At 52.0% G+C, this 19387-nt stretch overlaps 4 protein-coding genes across 4 annotated transcripts; 2 read left to right on the top strand and 2 right to left on the bottom strand.

The window, feature by feature from the left end:
- Positions 1-84: 84 nt before the first annotated feature.
- On the bottom strand, positions 85-4008 carry SMAC4_04263 (uncharacterized protein). Its single transcript, XM_066090082.1, has 3 exons — positions 3412-4008; positions 1169-3346; positions 85-1113 (listed from the first exon to the last, which is right to left on the bottom strand). The coding sequence occupies exons 1-3, from the start codon at positions 3805-3807 to the stop codon at positions 358-360; spliced, it is 3330 nt and encodes a 1109-aa protein (XP_065945630.1). The 5' UTR covers positions 3808-4008; the 3' UTR covers positions 85-357.
- A 310-nt stretch (positions 4009-4318) lies between these two features.
- SMAC4_04264 (uncharacterized protein) lies at positions 4319-6403 on the top strand. Its single transcript, XM_003350912.2, has 5 exons — positions 4319-4748; positions 4821-5133; positions 5188-5563; positions 5619-5663; positions 5723-6403. The coding sequence occupies exons 1-5, from the start codon at positions 4618-4620 to the stop codon at positions 5884-5886; spliced, it is 1029 nt and encodes a 342-aa protein (XP_003350960.1). The 5' UTR covers positions 4319-4617; the 3' UTR covers positions 5887-6403.
- Positions 6404-7390: 987 nt separating this feature from the next.
- Positions 7391-11960, top strand: SMAC4_04265 (uncharacterized protein). The gene is made up of 8 exons (XM_066090083.1): positions 7391-7455; positions 7562-8170; positions 8256-8601; positions 8679-8756; positions 8882-9151; positions 9214-9877; positions 9943-10185; positions 10260-11960. Exons 2-8 carry the CDS (start codon positions 7876-7878, stop codon positions 11451-11453), a joined length of 3090 nt encoding a protein of 1029 aa, XP_065945629.1. The 5' UTR covers positions 7391-7455; positions 7562-7875; the 3' UTR covers positions 11454-11960.
- A 16-nt stretch (positions 11961-11976) lies between these two features.
- SMAC4_04266 (uncharacterized protein) lies at positions 11977-17419 on the bottom strand. Its single transcript, XM_003350914.2, has 5 exons — positions 16467-17419; positions 15959-16382; positions 15670-15877; positions 15317-15613; positions 11977-15226 (listed from the first exon to the last, which is right to left on the bottom strand). The coding sequence occupies exons 1-5, from the start codon at positions 16531-16533 to the stop codon at positions 12638-12640; spliced, it is 3585 nt and encodes a 1194-aa protein (XP_003350962.2). The 5' UTR covers positions 16534-17419; the 3' UTR covers positions 11977-12637.
- Positions 17420-19387: the final 1968 nt, after the last annotated feature.

The following is a 19387-nucleotide window of genomic DNA, read 5'->3' as shown; positions in this document are numbered from 1 at the left end:
TCCCGTTACTCTCAGCTTACTTAGTTAGACGCCATGATGGTCACTGATAGAGTTTGTGCCTGATTATGGAATAGTATATGCTTGAAAAAAGGCAACCTCAGTCGCCTGTGATTATAGCTGTTCTAAATTATCTTGAAACCTCCCGGCTTCTGTAAAGTCTGTGTTGTCATACTGTCTGTGTCTTCTCGTGAGACAGATCGTGTTCCTTTGTCTCGCGCTCAGAACCCATTCTACCATAAGCTGATATTCTTGTAGGAGGATCTTGAGCGCCTCAGCCAGGATATCCAATAATCCAAAATAAAATCAACTACCCGCTTTCCAACTCCCATGAACCCGGCTTTCGTATGGCCACGCTCATCAGCTTTCATGCCGATTAGCACTGACAACGCTGCCGGCATCGCTGATTGTTCGCCTGTCAGCATCCCAGTCACTACCCGTGATCCCTTTGGAAGTCAACGAGCTGGTGCTGGAAGCACCGTTCACGCCGCCGCCCTGAGGAACTCCAAGCATCGTGCCCAGCCCGCTGCCTACGCTGCCATGCCCATCCTCCAAGTCACTTTCCTGCTTCACTCGTAGCTTTGCCAGCTCCATTGCTTCACGCAGCGTGTCCCCCGTTTCATCGAGCGCGGCCAAAAACCGTGCCAATTCTTTGCACAGCTCCCAGTCGCCCTCGCGCATAGCTCTGCTTAGGAGACGCACGCTCTGCTCACTTGCTGTCGCGAGTTCGTCAAAGGTGTGGAGGATGAGCAAGTAGCCGCCAGCAGTCTTAAGGCTGCCACGCTGTAAGCTCTCCTCAAACAGCTCCTGCGGTGGAGGGAGATAGGCAAACAGAGTACGCCAGGAACGCACTTCCGTCTTGCGGGTACACTGCACTACAATGTCCAAGTACTGCTTGAACGATGAGAGGAGCGACAGCACGCGAGGGAGGATGGCATGCTCTGGAGCGGGTGGAGGATGGACATCTACCTCTTCGTCCAGGACGTGGTGCAGAAGAATTTCCAGTCCATGTGCAAAGTACTCGAGGTGTTCATATTGCTGAGCCAATCGCAACGCCTCAACCGGTCTGTTATTACTCAGGTAGAACCGTAGTATATCTGGTAAAAAGAGGTGTGTCTATTGGTGTTAGCAGGATCTTGCTCATCTTTTGAAGTGATATCTGGGGGCTTACCCGTATTGAGAAACGGAAGAAGGAGAAGCTGACATCACGGCGTTGGATGAGATCGGACTCGACGCCAAGTACTATAGCTTTGCTGAGAAGAGCGGATAAGGGATAGAAGTCGATAGGGATGGATGTCATGGGTGGAAGCTCTCTCGTGGCTTCTCCAGAGATGGCCCTCAAAACTGGTTCGACATCTGTCCAGGCCTTGATTTCATTACCGTCAAAAATCCAGAGCGAATTGCGTAAACTGTCATCAGCCGCAGCAGTGAAGATCTGCTTTTCGTGCTGCGTTAGGACGCTGCCCGTAAATGGCTGGTCCCTCATGCTAACGTAGAATTCGAGGTTGTTCGCAATGACGCGCATGTCATATTTAAGACCGCCTTCATTGTACGAGGGTCGAAGAAGTACCAGCTTGCCATCTACCAAGAACAATACAGAGGCATGAGCCACGTCTTGGGATGGGTCTCCGTCTAACAACTGGCTCTCGGGCAGGATCCAGCTTAGGCCGCGAACTCGCGCGGGTGATCGGATGATGCCATGGAAGGCTATGTGACCAACTTCCACCAGCCTAACGGTGCCACCGAATGGCGCAAAGATAAAATGGTAGAGGAGGTTGTCGTAAGTATAAACGAGCAGCGAGTCTTCGCCAGAGGGAGTGATCAGGACAATGGGCGCTGACATCTCCTGAGTATGTAGCACATTCGGGCTATCGAGCGATGCCTCCCGCGAGTAGAGACGGAGTTCGAAGCTCCTATTAGCCTCCACGGCAGCAACCAGGATATTCTGGTACCAACACATGCCGCCCTTAACATGGAACTCGTTCTCCGCATCCGCATTCGCGAACGTCTTCCAGCGACCGCTGTTAACGCTATAGTGAGCCAGACCCCTCCTGCCAGCAACCGCAACATATCTACCATCACTGGAGATGGCGGTACACCTAATTGGCCAGTTGTTCATCAGATAGCTAGCTGGTATCCTGGCTGTATGCCACAGCCCAGGCTCGGCCGAGATAGATGTAAGATCCGGTAGGTCATATCCCCTATAGACCATGACGCTGGAATTGCTCTGAAGCACGGTTCTGAAGAGATTCGCAGAGTTGTAGCATCCGGTTACTGCGCTTCGTGCCATCTCTAGCAGCCAAATTGATTCATGGGCTCGGCCTACAAGCAGCAGTTCACAGCCACCTCCGATCCAGGCTGCGTCGAGGACTCCGGATATCCATTCTTCCCCGGCTGTACTAGCAATGGAATGATCGGCCCCGAAACTGTTACTCAGTGGCTTGCCATACACACTCCATGTTGCCCATCCCTTTTCATAGCCAGCAAAAAGACAATAACCATCAGGGGAGTAGCTCAGGGTTGTAAGCCTGCCACATGTGTTGGTTGAAGCAGGGAGATTGTGGACGTGAGAAGGCGGAATGTTTCCGGAGTAATCTTTTGCTGAAAACACGCGAATGTTGCCATCTGCGCAGCCTACAGCAATTAGGGAAAAGACGGCGTTGACGACGCAACGTATGGCTTGTTCACCAGGCGTCTGAGGTGTATAGAAGCAATAGCCTTTGAAAAGCTTCTTGGGGTCGGCCAGCTGGTTCGTATCGGGATCCTGTTGGCTGGTAGTGATGCGCTGGACAGCGTACGCTTTGCCGTCGCTGGTGACCCATGTGGACAAGTTCATGCGGCGGTCATGTGTCATCTTGCAAACCATGAATTTTTTGTCGACCCAGCCCATGCGGCTCAATAGCTCTGTGGTGGTTTGATTTCCGGAGCTGTCCGGGGTCCATCGGATGCATTGAATTGCCGCAGGTTTCCGTGTAGCCACCACCAACTCGTCGTCCAAAGCCAAAGCACTCTCAATGCCTGCGTCAACTTTGATAACCATGCGGAAACGAACGCTGACATCCCTTACTCCCGATCCCTCACCGGGGCCCCAGAGTATTTGATCTGGAGCTACCGCTCCTGGGCCGCCTGCATGGGTTTGCCGCCGTTTCTGAACATTGGTATGACTGGAAAAATGGGGTTTGTAGACTCGAGAGTCGGCGTCGGTAGCCAAAGAGTAGGTGATCAGATAGCCCAGGCTAGTGCGCACGACAAATATGGCGGCGTCCGGACGCAGCATCAAGCTCGTATTGGTACCGTAGGATTTTAGTGACGCCTCGGATCGAACAACCACAGCGAGAACTACCGTTGGCTAACATATATGTTAGCGGGGTGGGAAGCCGAGGGAAGGATAAGGGCATAGTCACACGAGTATACCTTTGTCTGCCAGATGGTCATTGATGTTGAGGTGATGACGGCGAACAGGTGGCCAGCTCTAGCAACGCGGAGAGCCAGTATCGGCTCCCTGGGAGGAGCATTGGAGTGAGAAGGTTCTGGAGGAGGCGGTGATGGTGGTTCGGACTGTCCGTCATCGTAATAGTCGTGCTCGACGGACTTGATGGCCGGTGTGAAGGGTGTCACCGGAGTGATCGGCGTAGGGGGGACACTCGAGGAATCGTAACCGTCGGCGGCAGCACCTGGGAACAACAAAGAGTCCCGGGTAGGTCTTTGGTCGGGGGCTGGTGACCCATCGTGAGAGTAGAGGTGAGGGTAGGATGGCGGGCAGCTGGCGCTTGTCGCATATATCCGGGGAGTTCCAATGGGCCAGTACATGGCTTTCTGAAGCCGATGCCTTCACGGCGGCCTCATGCGCATCAACAGCCTCGGTGCTTGTTGTCGATCGTAGAGTCAAATCATGTCGAGCCTGGAATGGCACTCTGGGCAGAAGGTGTGCTCGTGGGCTCCGAGTCCCGTAGTGGAGGTAGTGGTGGTGGTGTGCCGAGTGAGGTCGTCGGGACGGGATTGGATGTTGGTGTTCTGGTGGACGTTTAAGTTGGGGACGGGGCGTTCCGCGAACAGGGGAGCAATACATAAGGTACCTGCTGTGTAGGTATCGAGTGGGGAAGTACCTCCACGTTGTACATGCTGTAAGCGGCGGCTATAGGCGCCGCGCTAGTGTCGGTTGAGGGCCCCAGCGTCCGGCATCGCAGCTTTCAGCTCCCTGCAAACAGCTACCCCCAGGTATCAAATGTACCTTGCGTTAGTGCATAAACAGCAAATTGCGATGCAATCCATCACCGACCTAACGACTGGATAAACAACAGAGCAGCGGGCATCTCAACTTCAACTTCTTCACTCAACATCCATCCAGGCATGCCCCTCCCTCCACACCTTTCTCACTAGGTATCCTTTGAGGCCATTGTTCTCGTCCACCGACCTGTGCGGCACATACCATTTGCACTTACCTGCCCACAAATCATTTTCTTCGATCTGTGACTTGAAACAATCGACTTTAGCCTCACCCAGTACGAAGGCAGCTAACCACATTTATAGCCACCTCCACCATCTTGGTCTTTCGGACGTACCCAAAAGGCTGCACTAAATTGACAGCTCATCTTGAAGACAAACAGTTAGGACGAAAGCATGGCGCCGCTCCTACGCCCCAGATATAGCTTGTCCAAGGATAAGTTCCCGGCATACTTTGGACCTTTGAAGAGCCAGTCCTACAACGACACCACCTCTGGGCCTCGGGGCGGTGGTGGAAGCCATCACAGGTACTTCGCCTATCTTGATTACACCTCATCCATGTTAATGTATCCTCATGGCTAACAGTGGTTACTACCTAGCCTAAGCACAATAGCATGGAACCCGTTGGGAACTCTTATTGCCACTGGTGCTATTGACAAGACACTTCGCGTCTGGAATCCCGAGAAGCCCAATGTCAAATTCTCAACTGAACTCAAAGGTCATGCTGCTCCAATTGAAAAAGTCGCCTTCAATCCCGTCAAGGATGCAGAGCTCTGCAGCGTCAGCAGCGATGGCGCTGTCAAGATCTGGGACGTAAGGACCAAGGCATGTGTCAACGAGGTCAAGGTTTCTGGACACGCCACGTCCCTGGCCTGGGCTCCTGATGGATCCTCGTTACTCGTTGGTAGCAAGGTAGGTGTTTTCAGAGTTCCCAGAAGAAGTCCACAGGCTGACCCATTTGTTCAGAATGGCGATCTGTTCCACATCCTGCCCTCTCAGTCTTCCATCGTTTCGACCCACCATCAACCGGTCGGTACAAACCAGATGGCCTTCTGTTGGAGTGGCGACAAGGTGTTCCTGCCCACCAGCGAAGGAAGGATACGCATTTTGTCCTACCCTGACTTTGAACCTGTCCTGCATGTTAATCACGCCGTCCCAGAGGGCGAGCCAACCGAATTCACGCTCAAAGGCCATACGGCTTCTTGCCTAACGGCTGAGCTCTCTCCCACCGGCAAATACCTGGCAACGGGAGGCGCCGATTCCATCATTGCCTTGTTTGATACCAAAGACTGGATCTGCCAGCGGACAGTAACCCGCATGGTTGGGCCCGTCAAGAGCATAAGTACCTTACCCAGTTTGCTCGCCCGAGTTGTTTCGTTTGCTAACCACATCCATAGGCTTCACATTTGATGGTAGTTATGTGGTTGGTGGCTGCGAAGAAGGTATGTCAGCTACTCTTTGGCCATCCACTCATGAGTGAGAATGCTAACTCGCTCAATAGGTGGTAGCTTGGAAGTTACTCATACAGAGACGGGCGAGCATGTCCACACCTTCAAGACAGCCGGTGCTTGTGAGGCAGTGGCATGGGCACCTACTAGATACTGCCTTGCTTACAGTGATCTAGGCGTACTCCGCATCATCGGCGTGGACACTGATAGGAAGTGAGCAGTCTCTGCAGAGCGTAATGCTCTACAAGTTTTCCGGCGCTTAACAGTAGAATGAGCGCGCTATGGGCGCCGTCCAACAGCAAAAGGCCAAAACTCGTCCTTGGCCATGCCTTGTCGGATTGATCGCATCAGTAGCATACAGCTGATGGACTATGCCATACCCCACGCATGCAACGAGAGTGATCAATGGGTGTCCAACTTACCGGATCCAGTCGGTCTCGGCTGAGTTGATCCAGAGGCTTTGTTGGGAGACATACCGCAATAGGCAGTTACAACGAGGTTCTTCCTGCCAAGCGGAAACCGTGATGGAAGACCACCGGACCGCCAAATCTCAATGATGGAAGAGTCAAGGCAGTTCCGTCCGGGGGGAACCAGGGAAATATACATATGGCTGCACGTTGACAGCTATCAAGACGGGAGAACAGAGACGGGTCCCCGGATCTACACCGTGGGTGCAAACCCACCGGTCTTTGGTGACTTTCATGATTCAGATAGCTAAAGAATTATCGTTTCCGTGCTTTGACTTTCTGTTTTCTCAAGCGATCGCGAATTATTCCAGTGTCTTTAGAGAAAGCTTCCAGAGTTCTCAGAGGCTATATGGTAGGTAAGAGAAAGGGTAAGCCGCAGCGGATCCAAGTCCGGATTTCGACAGGTAAGGGGGGAACTCCGTCGAATTGGATTGGGCAGAGCTATTAATAATCTAGCCACAACAGGGATGATCAGACTGGATACGCAGTGCGCTAATATCAGGGGTTCAGGTGTCAAGTACACAATTCCAGCAAAGCACGCCTTCAGGCTACACGCGACGAGCGTCCCTCACATACCGCGAGTTTTATATACCCTTGGAGTTATTGGATGATCTCGTCTGCGAGTATCCATCAAGCACAAAAACACTGCCATCAACAGTAGCAGAGCCCAGCGCTTTACCCTTCGGGCCACTGTTCATTTCTATAAGGGACCAAACCCGACTTCCCGTGGTCAACCAGCCTGAACAGGAAGTGCCAGTGACCAGCTGAGCCACTTCCACGCCTTGTACGACACTCTGTCAGAATAACGCTGACCTTGGCAAAGGCATGGCGACGAGGAGACCACAGACTACTTTATAGTAGGTAGCAGTAGCCAAAGGCGCATACCAGCTGGGCATGGCTTCGGGGACTGATGTTAACGTGTTGCCAAGCTTCTAGATCCCGTTCCCTAACAGTCATCCACATTTTAGTCTATAGACAGGGTAGCAGTTGAGGTACCCATTCACATCAGCCAGAGCGTTCCACAGGTCCAGTAGGCAAGGTATTCTGTAGTGTACAAGGGAACGGAAGTAGCCGGAATACTACCATTATCTGGCTCTAGATTGGCCCTGACGTGCCTGGGTCTAGGTGGCCTAGGAGTTTACGCTCCCTCATGGTCAACGGCCGCCGCGGCCAACCATCCACTCAAACGACGGAACGTTTTGTTTGTAAGTTAATCGGTGGGGAAACATCCTTCCTCTGTTGAACCAACATTCACAAGCCGCTTCGACTACTTTATCAATCCGGACAAACGATAGGTAGACTCGACGTAGCTACCCAAGGTAGGTAAGCTTCTCGTACTCCAGACCCTAATTCCTGCCCTCTCAACCCACATCAGATCAGCCGTCCACTTGTCGACCTGTCTTCGTTTGCTTACTTGACCCACAGCTCCAACACCATCCCGCTCAGAGGCAGGACTATTCAGTGTCACCGAAAGCTCTATACCTCAGAAAGTGGCTCAAGACAGCAGCAACAGTATCATTCGTTCGATTGACTTGAACCTTTAAACTTCAAACTTCGGGCTGCCTCGATTCTCACCATTGCGTATTCGTCTGGCTGCCTGGACAGAAGCAGGTGCACTTACTGTACATCTTCCGCAGTCAGCAATGAGCTTCTCTTAGCCGTCAAGCAGAACGTTAAGAAATTCGCTGCTCTTTGGACGACCTAAGTCCTTTGTTCGCCTCATATCACGTAATTTCGACATGGCATCCTCATCCTCCAACTCCACGGATACGATAATGGCATCGAACGCCCACAACGACAAGCTCACCGACATGGAAGGGACTGCAGGGGGTGCGACTGCTGGGGCGAACTCTAGTACCCCAAAGCAAAAAAGACTGGCATGCGAGATATGCCGAAGGAGGAAACTCAAGTGCGATGGCACAAAGCCAAGTTGCAGTACTTGCTCGCGTCTCGGCCATGTGTGCGCCTACGATGAGAGGAGAAAGAAGAGTGGCCCGAAGAAGGGTCATCTCAAGGCCTTGGCGGAAAAACTAAGTGCGCTGTTTTACAAACCGTCTTGTCCGTCCCGTGGCTTCAGTTATGAGAGCACGTTTGCTGACTCGTCTTTTTTTGCTCGCAGAGCAAGTTGAGGCTTTGGTGAAGACGCAGGAAGCGTCGAGACTGGCTGCGGAGGGTACCTCAATAGCACCCAATATCATCGATGGTGGTGGACCCAGCCAACCAAGTCAACATGCTGCTGCCGCCGCCAACTTTAACGTTCCGGACCGTTCGCGTGGGATGGCAACTGGGGGCGGTATGGATCAGTGGCAGTTTCATGGCGATTCGGCCAGCGGAGGATTGGATGACTTCAACTTGGGCAACAACTTGGGACTGGGCATGAACAGTATGGGCGGCGACTTTACCTGGGAAATGATAGGCCTGGAACTTGAGGAACCGCTACCGTCCCAGGAGACCATCGACGAGTTGTAAGTCACTCTCACGATGTTTACGAGGAGTGAGTGCCCCGTTATCTTGCTAATCCTGCTAACGAACTTTGGAATAGGCACCAAGTCTACTTTGACAAGATACATCCTTCCCTTCCCATGATACATCGCGCCCGCTACTTCCATGCGATGAATCTGTAAGACAACTTGCCCAACTCTTCAAGTCTTTGGCCAACCATCAGGGGCATCCAGCAACTATGTTTTGTTTCTTCGCACAGTGCAAAGTTAGACATGGGCTTGCTGACCACGCGTTATATCGCAGGGCCCCAAATCAGCGACCACCAGTGTGTTTACGCTATGCTATGTGGACACTTGCCTGCGCCGTCACAGAGCGGTTCCTCGGTCTCAAGGAATTGTTCTACCGAAGGGCCAGGAAGTATTTGGAGTTGGATACCATCAAGGGCTTTGGAGAGCACATGATAACTGTGTCACACTGCCAGACTCATGTGCTGCTGGCATCCTACGAGTTCAAATGGATGTATTTCCCGCGAGCGTGGATGAGTACAGGCTCAGCCGTACGATTATGCCAGATGTAGGTCAAGTTTCAACACAAGCCCCTGCCCCAGCTTGTATCACGTACTCACTCTCTTTTAGGATGGACCTCCATCGAGTTGATGGTGCTGGCTTGCAGGTAAAACAGTGCTTACCGCCCGCCCGAGATTGGACAGAAAAGGAAGAGCGTCGACGGACCTTTTGGATGGCCTTCTGTCAGGACCGTTACGCCAGCATCGGGACGGGTTGGCCGATGATCATTGACGAAAAAGACATTCTTACTGACCTTCCAGCCTCCGACGAGGCTTACGACTTGAGTCGTCCTGAGGAGACCCAGAGCCTGCATGACGTGACAGTCAACACAGGTCCTGGTAAGTTATCGTCTTTTGGCGGTGTCATCCTCCTGGCGTACCTCTTTGGCAGGAACCTCATCCACCTCCACCGGCCGGACCAAGACGACCGAGATCATGACCTCAATGGCGAATTTTGGAAGAGACACAGAAACATGGACAACATCCTCCTTAACGTCTCGCTTTGTATACCATCTTCCCTTAGACTGCCGCAGGGCCTGGGAAATCCAAACGTCGTCTTCACGAATATGTGCATTCACACGTCGACTATCTGTCTGCATCAGGCAGCTATATTCAAGGCAGAGACAAACAACCTGCCTGCCAGCGTCGGTACTGAGTGTAAGATGAGATGTATCACCTCAGCCCACGAGATTGCAAGCATCATGAAGATGGCCTCTCACCTTGACCTGGATAGGGTACGTTTCATTCCCCCTGGTCATTATCCGTCGTTGGACTGACTTTTTTTTCTTTTCTCGAACAGTTGAATCCGTTTATCTCCTTTTGTCTTTATGTTGCAGCAAGAGTATTCGTCCAGTTTCTCAAAAGCCGGCCGGACGATAGCCAGGTAGCCGACTCACTTCGGTTTCTGCTATCAGCCATGAACGCATTGAAGCGAAAGAATCCTCTCACCGAGTCCTTTGTAGTACAGCTTGATGTAGACCTTGAAGCTCTGGGTGCCAAGGTTCCCAAGCTCAAAAACGCCTTTTGCAGAAGTAGCGATGGTGTGAGTATTGCGAGCTGTATCCTCCACATGTCCCTAGATTTAGACATACTAACGAGACCCGTCAACATCCGCAGTCATCACGAGCTCACGTGAATCCGGGGACTGGACTCGGGACGCAGACAACACAGGATAACATCTACCGCCAGGAATGTCAATTTCTCCGAACCGTTGAAGACGACGGAAACCCCGCCAACGCTCCCAACCTAGTCGAACCCGTTGATCTGAACGACCCTCTCGTTCAGCTCCCAGGCTCAAGCAGGAATACCGCCTCAGATTGGTCATCGTCAGCCGAGCAACGAAATCCCATTCCTCCAGCCGGCGGCCAACACGGGGATGGTCCTGCCAGGACAGACGGTTTACCCTTTGCCACGTCTCTTCACGGCATGGTGCCCAACAACATATCGCTACCTCCAAATTACCATGCCCACCCTCCTCTCGATAGGGACACCGGCGGAAGCAGCAACGGCGTCCCGCTGTCCACTCCTTCACCAAACTCTAACCAGCACACGCCCAATTCCAGCACGTCTTCTTCGGACCATCATCAACATATGTATCACCAAATGCATCAACAACCACACCACCATCCTCATCATCACCAGCAAGGGCATGGACAGGGACACGGACACGGACAAGCACAAGGACAAGGACAAGGGCATGGACTGGCGCCCAACAACAACAGCAGTAGACACATGAGCGGATCAGGAGGGTCCTCCTCCATGTTGTTTGAGAACAACCATAACAACAGCACCAGTCCCGTGACGCCTGGCTCTTCTTCGCATCCTACTACAACCACCGCTACCACTGTCCCCATTACTGTCACTACAACCACCACCACCACCGCCACCAGCACTGCTCTAGACACCAATCCAGACCCCGCCGCAGCCGTCGGGTTTTTCCTCGACCCCACCATCTTCGGAATGCCTGGCGTCGGGATAGCGCCGGGCAATAGGACGAACCCGGCGTTGGCGAGGACGATGTCTGACGGTCAACAGCAGCCACAGCGTCACCACCACCACCATCACCACCACACTGGGAGTGACCCCAACAATAATGGTACCCACGGGATGGGTATGAACATTGGCGTGGGCAGTGGTGATGGTATGACGCCCGATAGTGTGCTACAGTCGATCATGGCGATGGGGAACATGGATGGTATAGAAGGTATAGAGGCGTGTGGAATGGATTTGGGGTGGGGGGATGATGGCCTTACTGGCGGCCACGGAAATGGTCATGGTCACGGCGGCCATGGACATGGCGGGAGTCTTTGATCCGGTACCGGCGACTTTGAGATTGCCTCGTTGAGAATGACCTATGACGTGAGTTGAGAAGAAGGGGCTATTGGGTGGAGGGTGTGAGCAGCCCATTTCTCCGAAGGAAGGAATGGAAGGAACGGGAGTGTCCAAAGTAGGCACACATGACTCCAGGTAACGAACGGGTTGGCATTTTGGCCGTCTTGGTTAAAAAGCACGGATATGACATCGTCGGCGGTTTATTTTTACTATTCTTATTTTTATAACTTCTTCTCAATATTCTTCCACGTGTTCGTTCCCTTTTCGGTTGGTCGTCTTCATCTTACCTCTTCTACCTACTGTTGGATCACTCTCTTAGGAGCAAGGAAGTCCATAATGTCCATATAGCGGTTGATCATGAATCTTTCTTTCTTGTTTTGGTGTTTTTCATTCACCTCCATGTTATGTTAGTAGCAAGCGAGCCTTCTTTATATAACTGTCTATTCTATGAACATATGAGCACCCTTGTGGATAGACAGACCACTGTGCCGTCTGACCAAGCTTGTTGTTGTTGTTGTTGTTGTTGTTGTTACTAGGAACAAAGGGATTAACCAGGTCCCTTATTTGCGTATCGTCATCACGGAAGGGTTGGGCTTGAGATCGGATGAAGGAGTGAGAGTGGCATGGTAGCCGTGGCAAGCAAGCAAGGGAAGAGGGTACGGTCCGGCAGCTGCTGGCTTGTCTGGATGGAGTCAGGGCTCGGAGTGTTTTACTTCCGGAAGTGGTGATGGACTGTACCTGCTTGTCGCATGACTTGTTGCTGTTCACGACTTGGTGTTTGAAACGTTCTCACATGTTGTGGTATTACGAGGGGGAATGGTGGAAATGATGGCATCTAGGTACTTACTTCTAACTGTCAGTCATAGTATTTCGATTCACTCGGCATGTACGCTTCGGCGGCCGGTTATATTCCTGGGATATAATTCTGCCAGTTTGGCATCAGTCTTGCTCCCGCTACAAAAGAACCTCAATTTATAGATGTAGCACTGCACGATGCGAAACCCAGACACCAAGACAACTAACTCCTTAGGGCAGCAACTTAAGGCAAAGGTAGATAAAGATGGATACACCATACACCTACAAATTGATCATTTATTTTTTCCATCCCCAGATGACAGCCACCTTTATATATCCAAAGACGAAGAAAACCACCAAAACTCCAGTCAAATACGACCTCCGATCCATGACATCTGTGGGGACCGCCGCGAGCCGGAAGAGGAGCCACTAGAAGAGGAATAGCTTCCGGTCAGCGACATGGCCCTCTGGGCCTTTCGAATCTGCTTCTGAAAGTTCTCCGACAACTTTACTTCCCACTCGAGGCGCGCCTCGCGCTCTTCGCAATCCGCGGTATCCAGCGGGTACATCTCCAGGAAGGGACGACACTTCTCGCTGTTCTTCTCGGCTTTGACGCACGCCGTGTCCAGCTTATTGGCTGTCTCTGTACTCACCAGCTCTGGCGTTTTGTGGTGTTCAGAAGCGTCTTGTCGGCTGACACTGCTGCCCCCATAGTTGCAGTTGAAGATAAGCTCAATCTTGTCGTCGAGAGTGCCGTCGTCGTCGGGGTCGACATGAACGATAATCCTGTCGCCGTTGTAGAGCCGCATCCAATTCTTGCAGATGCTGTTTCGGTTTTTGGGCTCGTTCGAAGCCAAGTGTTTGCCGTTAACAAAGATTCCATCGGGTGCCTTGGTGGCTACGTAGAAATACAAGTCCATGTGGTCGCCGAAGTGAGGAACCCAGGGCCGAAGGTGCTTGGAGGGATTGAAATTTTCCCTCCAAACCATGATCTTCAACGCGCATTCTGGTATCCTCGGCTCGTCGGGATAGCTTTCGGTGTTCTCTGGCGACCTACCCCAGGTGACTATCGACTTGCTTAGTTTGACCGAAATGCCAGGTAGTATGGACTCGTTTAATGATTGCAAGTCGCCCCCATTCTGTAACGGTCCCATAATTGGTTGAGATATATCTGTCACAATGCCCATCTCCTTTGCCAATTCCCATAAAGAAGGTTGTTCTGCCTGGATCTTGCTCATGGGCGGAAAGTATTTCTCGGCCAGAGCCCACAATGGGGTTTCCCCTGGCGTAAACTTTTCTTTCTTCCCATATTTCTTGCTCCTGTTCTCAGCCGCCGTCTCGAAGGCTTTCCATTGTGCAATTGTCATCTCAGGATAGTTCAGATGAGCGGTAGAGGAGTCCTCATTGTGCCAGTATATTGACTTTCCCTGTGGTTGGAGTGTATGAGATTGGACCCTGGGCATCTCGGCGAGCAACTCATCTTCGTTCTCGATGGGCGCTTCCTTCCGGTTCAGAATCGAACTGATCCTCCTGTTAGATCGACGCTTCTTAGATACGGGCTCGTTTTCAATCGACGACCGTGAATTGGTGTTTGTTGCGAAGGAAGATTTCCGTTTGCTTCTCGTCGAGTCAGTCGACGGTGTAACATGGCGGGACTTCATATCGAGTAGGCCCATTCTGCTCTCAGCACCTTCCAGACTTTGCGAATTGCCCCCCAAGTTGACGTCGTTCACCGCGTCGGCTGACCTGCTCGCGTGGGACGAGACGGAAGAACGTAAACCAGCCAGAAGCGGCTGTGACCCCTGCATGTTTGGATAACTTTGCTTCGGAGTCTCTTCTTCCTCATCGTCAGAGTTGGCCTGACTGTCCGGTATCTCCATCTTGGACCTGAACCGCTTGGGAGTTTCTACGTTTGTTGGCATAGTTGGCGTAGTGGGCAGGTTCAAGCGTTCTGGGGCCACAACCCCCTGGCTCCCCAGCGCCGACTGGCCAACTTCACCGAAAAAACGCTCGGTTTGGGTGGCAGGTCTGTGGACATAGTTCACTTTGTCATGCTCGAAGTCGTTGACATGCCCTTCGTCATCGATCAGCTCTTCTTGAAGCCAGTCGCCATCACTCGGAACGGTGACATCCCCTTCTGCGTCTTCTCTTGGTGTAGCCGCCGATTCGTCTCTCAGACTCAGCTGAGACGCTCCAGCTTCCAGTTGTTCATCTACTCCGCCGTCTTGTGAGCAGGACAGCGCGACATCTGAGGTGCAAAGCCATTCATGCTTCAGCAAATCCTTTGCCTTAGCTCGGTTTTCAGGCCTCCGACGGAGCATCTGCGACAAGAAGTCGATGCACTTGGGTGAAACAGTCTCGCGCTCATTCCCGTCCATGAGTGGGTCGAAGTTGGGTACAGTTGTCATGACCTGGTGCAGGAACTCAGTGTGAGAGACACCATTTGTAGCAGGGAATGGTGGTTGAGTGGTCAAGGCGAAGTATAGAACACCACCCAAGGACCAGATATCGACCTTATGATCGTATCGCGGATTCCGACGAGGTGGACGCGGGTAGCTTGGACGCCGTTGTCGCCGGCCAAATACGTCGTACTCATCAAACTCTGCATAAACCTCGGGCGCACAGTAGAGCAACGTACCGCAGAACGTCCGAAGGAATGTTGCCTCGTGGTCGTCGATCATTTTGGAAAGCCCAAAATCTGTGAGCTTGACGACTAGCGGATCCCGGGATTGCATCAGGATATTGTCAGGCTTAACATCGCGGTGAGTGATGTTCATAGCATGCAGATATGCAAGAGCGTCCACCAACTGCGTCGCTATCTCCTTGGTATCTGGCTCGGATAAGAAACCTTCTGCGCCGATGTACTTTGCCAGGTCACCTTGAGCGACGAACTCCATGATTATGTAAAGGTGTTTATCATCGGGATTCAGGTGCTCCTTGAACTGCACAATGTTTTTCTGTGGATTAGATTGGGACGTTAGCCATGTTAAATCGGTTTGATGCAAATGGAGTGTCAGCTCTAGCATCCAGTCGATATGATGACTTACATGAGAAACTGTTTGCATGATCTTCATCTCATTCTCGACCTTTTGGTCGAGCACACCATTTTTCATGAACCTCCGTTTTTCGAGCTCTTTGGCGGCATACAGACGTCCATTCATCCTGTCGGCAATCATATACACTGTAGCGAAGGCACCCTGTCCAATTTTGCCTACAAAGTTGTACTTGTCGGACCCCTTCCATGTCCTCACGCCGCCGTACCCAAACATGAATGATGGCGACAGCTGACGCGTGACAATGACAGGGGCTCTGGGTTTCTGCGGAGAGTCTCTGAAAATATCAACCTGCATTGTGTAGTGTCAGAAGATGCACCGAGACTCGGATTTGGACATTGCCTTACCCGCCCCCCTGGTCCAGGCACGATCGTCTTGTTCACATCCACCTCTTCCACCTCTGTTCGTTGCAAGTATCTGATCAAGTTTTCGTTGTAGGCCTCAGCGTGTCTGCCATGACGGTTTGGAACCCTAACCAGGAATTGAATGTCTTCGCGACGCCTTTCCGCGTCAATCTTCTTTGCGTGGGAACTGTAAATCTCGATCACCGATCCGCTCCCCAGTGTCCACATTTTAGGATATTGATCCGGTTCCTGACGCTTTTTTCCTGAATGGACCAATTTCCCGTTTACATACGTGCCAATCAATGACATGTCTTCAATCATGAGAATGCCATGCTCGTTGAAGTATATCTTGAAGTGCTTGTTGCTGACACTTTTCAGCTCTTGGTCGACGGTGACATCACACGTTGCGATATTCCGTCCAAAAACAAAGCCTTCGAGCGGTTGTTTGAGTTTAGACGAGAATCGAAAGGCGAGATGCTGCTCCGAGGTGTTTGTAGCCGGAAGAGCGTACGTGTGTTCGTCGTCGTTGCCGAAGTCCATGTGGATTTGGCGTGTATCATTCTGCCCCATGACGAATTCGGGAGGGGCATTGGCCACCACTTCCCTTGCGGCAGCGGTATACGGGATAAGGATGCATATTATATCAGCTAGGGTCTCGTCAGAAAAGCCCGAGTGTTGCTCCCCACGCCGGCGAGGGTCGAGGATCGGTTGAGTGGCTGCCAGAACAAGTCCCGATGGTTAGTTCAAGGAGATACAGAATCACACATGCCAGAGGGTAGGGATTACGGGAAGAAGCTCACCTTGGGTAGAATCTTGGGTAGCGTCTTGGGTAGCATCCAGCTGGGAGTCTGAAATATCGTCCATCATGATAGTTTTGGGAAAGCATCCAAGGCCAATGTCCCGGCACACTTGAGCGTGGACAACCCAGCTGGTTGCCAATGAATCGGCAAGGGCCCTGGGCCGATGGCGATATCTGAAGAGGAGGGGAGCTCTTGAAGGCGATCGCCGCTATCGTAATAGCATATATTCGATACTACTGCGAGAAGGTAGTGTGGTTGTTCTGTTTCTTCATTCGATCATGGAGAAGGCAAGTGGTTGGGAAAGCTAGAGTGGTGTTTCCGATCAAGAAGCTGTGCAGAGCGGTCGCGAAAGTCGTCAAGAAGTGTGAGATATGCGAAGGATCGGGGCAGGCCGAGGGAACTGGGAATGTCTGGGAATAGACTAGACTAGCTAGCGGGCGTGAGTAAACGTTCGGTTCTCCGGGTGTGTCTTCGCCACGGGACCGTCGAGGGCGTCAGGTTGTGCGGGCAGTATGAATGTAGCGCGGACAGCTTTCCACGGGCAATGGCAACGACAATGGTTTTGGCCAAACGGCTCTCTGACGGAACTCGTGTGGCGCGTCTAAGAAAAGGAACGAAATTGGGGAGAGGAAAAAAATAATAGCCAGTCGTGACGACGGTTGCTAGGGGGGCAAGCGTACTAAGGCATGCGATAGTACAGAAATTGAACCAGGTGTGGTGCAGTATTAACTCTAGCGTAACGTTAAAAGTGTACAATAATCGCATATGCGTCGTGCGTCGTGCAGTGCAGTGCAGCGTAACGAAGTTCACAAATGCGGTGCGGTGCGGTGCAGTGCAAGGGAAAGTGCGTGACAAGACGCGTTAATGACAAAAAGTGTACGGCGCGCAGCGGGGAGATGTACCTAGTAGCGTACCACCGTACCAGACGTGCATGCCGATACTGTGGAGGTACATATGCTCGGGTCCACTTCAGACTGGACAGGTGGAGCAACACGACACGGGACTCGAACGGAGTCCTGCCGGTTCACGTTCCGGCCACCGCGGCGAACAAACACTTCTCAACACTCATCACGCCCTCAACTCTCCCAAAACCGAAAAATCACAAAGACATCCATGCATGGGACCCGGGAGACATATCATCTCAAGAAACAAACGGAAACCATGGAGAGCCTGCCAGGCCGAAGAATGAAGCCGCTAATAGCACGGCCGCATTGATCCGTTCGTTTGTTGCCCGGGTTTGACATCTAGACTGTGCTGTAAATACACAGTGACAATCGCCTGCTTGGCCCGCCACCACAGACAGGGCGGGGAGGAGCCCTCGAGAAAAAGAAAGGGAGCATATAGGGGATCTGCTGAGGGGAAGACGCTTGAGGGGGGTTCTCGAGACCTATCAAAATTGACTCGATCAATACTGTAGTCAACATTTTCCTTCTTCTTCTTCTCAGCGAGGAACCGCAAGGTTCGTTTGCAATGGTCGCGTGAGAATCGGCCATGGGGGGGGGGGGGGGGGGGGGGGGGGGGGGGCGTGCGCATGCGCTTGTTCATTTGGTCCAGACACCAGCATTCCGCCCGTCTCACTTTCTTGCCCGCTGACCATTGTTCGGGCCTAACAAGCCAGATATCTCTGACCAGCCGCCGAATGCCTTCTTCTATGTAAGCCCTCCCTTGAGAACCACTGAGCAAACAGCAACGCAAAGCCATTTATTGCTTTTCCTAAGTGTACTCACTGGATATTGAGCGAGTCATCTGCATTTCATCGCGCCTTCCTGGGCAATTCGCTCCCCAATGGTGATCGGTCAGTGAAGAGTCGGCAGAGAACGAAACACCATATCGGGACTAGCACAAAGGTCACCATCATCCCTTGCTTAACTGCGTGCTTGACCTCTGCTTCGGCACGAAAGAGAAGGCGGTCGTCGCAGCCCGCCCATTTTCACAGAAAACCTGCGTCCGATTCGGGAGGTTGTGGTTCTTTCCGGGTGTGGCTTTGGCTATAGCTAATGGAAGAAGGCTTGGAGGCACTGCCATCAGTCCTGTCGCGATGGTTCGGCTTGTCACCAGTGACAGAGCATGGACCTCGTTGTCGTTCAAAAACGTTATGCCGATTTTTGAAGGAGGAACATCGGTGGCCTCCCGGTCAATATACGTACAGTACTCGTCACCGTTGGGCTCGCCATGAGCAGACAGGTCCTTCGTCCAGCAAGTGCAGAATCTCATCTCAACAGTCCTAAGTCCTTGGATGCCGACGAGCGAAAGCCTGGATGTTTGTTTGCGCCGCGTCAATTTGGTAGGGATTTAACCCTAGGAAGCTTCTTGTGAACGAATCAAAGGATCAAGAACCGTTTGCTGTTTTTCACTGCAGCTTAGAGAGCTTGGTATGTCGAGTGAGTGTGAAACCATACTATTTATTGCACAAGCGGTGCCCCCCAAACCGTATCCTGTCAGTATTGTTCTGATATTAATACCTCACAGTAATCTTCATCCTACCGTGAGAACACATCCGCTCTTGTGCCTGCATTTGACTCGCCGTAAGGTATGTATTCACCACTTGCCTAACTTACCCACGTTCAGCTCTCACTCCGTTGTCAGATTCCCCAAAGACACCACAGGCGTCGAAGTAGCTCGTCCCAAGGCAAGTGGCCTTGTTCGGGTTATACCAAGGGTCGAATGCAGAAGAGTAAGATTTTGAGTATATATCGTCATAACTGCTTCCCGAAAGTTGCGATTGGGTTCTTACAAGCCTTTGAAGGATTGGGCAATCCCAAGTGTGATCGGTTGTGACACTGCAGCTGGTGGACACGGCTCAATCAAGCTTCCAACGTCAACGAAAAGGCTCAAAATCGCAAAATTAACTTTCCGGGCTCGTGTTACACGACTTACACAGGATCTCTCAAGTTCGGTACCTACCTACTCTTCAGCCTCTG

This window comes from Sordaria macrospora, chromosome 1, assembly GCF_033870435.1.
Source record: "Sordaria macrospora chromosome 1, complete sequence".
Lineage (NCBI taxonomy): Eukaryota > Fungi > Ascomycota > Sordariomycetes > Sordariales > Sordariaceae > Sordaria > Sordaria macrospora.
This window is presented reverse-complemented; position numbering and strand designations above follow the sequence as displayed.

Coding starts and splice junctions, on each gene's coding strand:
- SMAC4_04265 (XM_066090083.1), top strand. CDS start 7,876: ATGGCATCCTCATCCTCCAACTCCACGGATACGATAATGGCATCGAAC. Junction 9,152..9,213: donor GCCGTACGATTATGCCAGAT/GTAGGTCAAGTT, acceptor ACTCTCTTTTAG/GATGGACCTCCATCGAGTTG. Junction 10,186..10,259: donor TTTGCAGAAGTAGCGATGGT/GTGAGTATTGCG, acceptor CAACATCCGCAG/TCATCACGAGCTCACGTGAA.
- SMAC4_04263 (XM_066090082.1), bottom strand. CDS start 3,807: ATGTACTGGCCCATTGGAACTCCCCGGATATATGCGACAAGCGCCAGC. Junction 3,347..3,411: donor TGACCATCTGGCAGACAAAG/GTATACTCGTGT, acceptor CATATATGTTAG/CCAACGGTAGTTCTCGCTGT. Junction 1,114..1,168: donor TCTTCCGTTTCTCAATACGG/GTAAGCCCCCAG, acceptor TAACACCAATAG/ACACACCTCTTTTTACCAGA.
- SMAC4_04264 (XM_003350912.2), top strand. CDS start 4,618: ATGGCGCCGCTCCTACGCCCCAGATATAGCTTGTCCAAGGATAAGTTC. Junction 5,134..5,187: donor CGTTACTCGTTGGTAGCAAG/GTAGGTGTTTTC, acceptor CCATTTGTTCAG/AATGGCGATCTGTTCCACAT. Junction 5,564..5,618: donor TGGGCCCGTCAAGAGCATAA/GTACCTTACCCA, acceptor CCACATCCATAG/GCTTCACATTTGATGGTAGT.
- SMAC4_04266 (XM_003350914.2), bottom strand. CDS start 16,533: ATGATGGACGATATTTCAGACTCCCAGCTGGATGCTACCCAAGACGCT. Junction 16,383..16,466: donor TACCCAAGATTCTACCCAAG/GTGAGCTTCTTC, acceptor TTGTTCTGGCAG/CCACTCAACCGATCCTCGAC. Junction 15,227..15,316: donor TCATGCAAACAGTTTCTCAT/GTAAGTCATCAT, acceptor TCTAATCCACAG/AAAAACATTGTGCAGTTCAA.